Below are 1934 nucleotides of genomic sequence, written 5' to 3'. Positions count from 1 at the left end.
TAATTTTTGTATTTTTAGTAGAGATGGGGTTTCACCGTGTTAGCCAGGATGGTCTTGATCTCCTGACCTCGTGATCCGCCCTCCTCAGCCTCCCAAAGTGCTGGGATTACAGGCATGAGCCACCACACCCAGCCTGCTTTTAATTATTTAGGGGTGTAAAAACCATCCTCAGCTCAAGGGTCACACAAAAACAGGCCTTACTTAGGACATTGTTTGCTGATCTCCACTCCACAGAGTGCCAACAAGGCCCACACAAGACCACACACTGGCAAGAAGTCATGGGCTCTGGGGTCACAAACTATTCAACGGGTCTTCAACATGAGCCTAGACTGTTGTTTTCACACGGGGTGGGGCGGGTGCCTGAGTTACCCACCTCCCAGAGCAGGAAGGAGGGATTCTCCAGAACAAGTGATTCCCACCACCACCATCCACTAAGCTCTAGCCACAGGTTTCAATCCATCTGAAACTGCAGCTCTGTAACCAGTTACACCATGCAGCAGAGAGTATCTCAATATTCATCACATTTAACCTTTGAGGGGTACAGGCAACCACTATTCATTTCAGGAAAACATTCTCTTACTTTATTTGCATCTCAGCAAAGGTTCTCATTTGGCACCTGACTGGCATCAAACCAAAGTTCGTAGGCCAATAAAGCTGGGCCACTCACAAGCTTCCCATTTGTAGGTCTCAGTGCCTATGAATATCCGACACCTGTTCCTCTCTTCAGTCTCTCAGGGAGGCTTAAATCTGTCTCAGGTGTGCTAAGAGTGCCAGCCACAAGGTGGTGAAAAGGTCCACGGAACTGCAGTCTTTGCTGGGATAGGAAACCAAGCAGTGCCTGGACAGCAGAGTTCTTTTCATGGGCAACAGATAACCAGACAGGACCCTAATCGTCCTCTTATTCAACATTCTTCTCTCTCTGCCTAGACTGGAATAAAAAGCCAGTCTCTCTCGTGGCACAGGGGAGATACAAGCTGGTTTACATTTGATCTAACAAAGGCATCTACCGAAGTCTGGTCTGGATAGACGGCACAGGGAGCTCTCAGGTCACCGCTGCTGGTTGGAGGACATTCCTGAGTCCAGCTTTGCAGCCTTTGTGCAACAGTACTTTCCCAGGATCCACAGGAAATACTCAGAGTCCACCTGGACATTTTACTTATATTCAGCTTCCAAGTGTCAGAGGGGTTCAGGACTGTCTGGCCTGGGGGCCTCCTCAGGACCTCAATTCAGGATTACCTACTCAAAGCATTAAATAAAAAGAAATACAGTTTCAGGATGAAGGCTGCTCTTTTAAGCCCTGCTGAAGAAACCATTTCAGGCAGGATTGAAATAGGGAAACCGGGCACTCAGCTCGGCGCAAGCAGGAGTTGCCTTAGACTACAGAGCCTCTCCTCCGGTGCGGCGCAAGTAGGGCCTCAGCTTCAGGTCAGCATTCTAGCCGTCCAACGTTCCCTCTCCGGCACCTCGGTGAGGCTAGTTAACCCGACAGGCGCGGATCATGAGTAGCTGCAGGAGAATGAAGACCGGGGACGTAATGAGGCCGAACCAGAGCTCCCGAGTCTGCTCCGCCAGCTTCTGGCACAATAGCATCTCGAAGACGAACTTGAGACTCAGGACCGTGAGGACCCAGAAAAGGCGGAGCACCGCCAGCCGCTTCTCTCCATCCTGGAAGAGGCGCACGGACACGATGGTGGTGAAGTAGGTGCTGAGCCCGTCAGCGGCGAAGAAAGGCACGAACACGTTCCACCAGGAGAGGCCCGGGACCAGGCCATCCACACGCAGTGCCAGAAGCACAGAGAACACCAGCAGGGCCAGCAGGTGCACGAAGATCTCGAAGGTGGCGAAGCCTAGCCACTGCACCAGCTCCCGGAGCGAAAAGAGCATCGCGCCCGTTGAGCGCGGGCCGGGGCCCGGCCGAGCGTGCCACCCGCGGG

The 1934-nt window shown here is 52.7% G+C and overlaps 1 protein-coding gene across 1 annotated transcript; it reads right to left on the bottom strand.

The window, feature by feature from the left end:
* Window positions 1-558: 558 nt before the first annotated feature.
* Window positions 559-1934, bottom strand: TMEM203 (transmembrane protein 203). The gene has a single exon (XM_011957255.1). The coding sequence runs from the start codon at window positions 1882-1884 to the stop codon at window positions 1474-1476; it is 411 nt and encodes a 136-aa protein (XP_011812645.1). The 5' UTR covers window positions 1885-1934; the 3' UTR covers window positions 559-1473.

This window comes from Colobus angolensis, unplaced genomic scaffold, assembly GCF_000951035.1.
Source record: "Colobus angolensis palliatus isolate OR3802 unplaced genomic scaffold, Cang.pa_1.0 Scaffold44, whole genome shotgun sequence".
Classification (NCBI taxonomy): domain Eukaryota; kingdom Metazoa; phylum Chordata; class Mammalia; order Primates; family Cercopithecidae; genus Colobus; species Colobus angolensis.
Note: the sequence above shows the minus strand (reverse complement) of the source record. Positions and strands in the feature narration are given on the sequence as shown.

Excerpts from the sequence above, each read along its gene's own strand:
- TMEM203 (XM_011957255.1), bottom strand. The coding sequence starts at position 1,884 with ATGCTCTTTTCGCTCCGGGAGCTGGTGCAGTGGCTAGGCTTCGCCACC.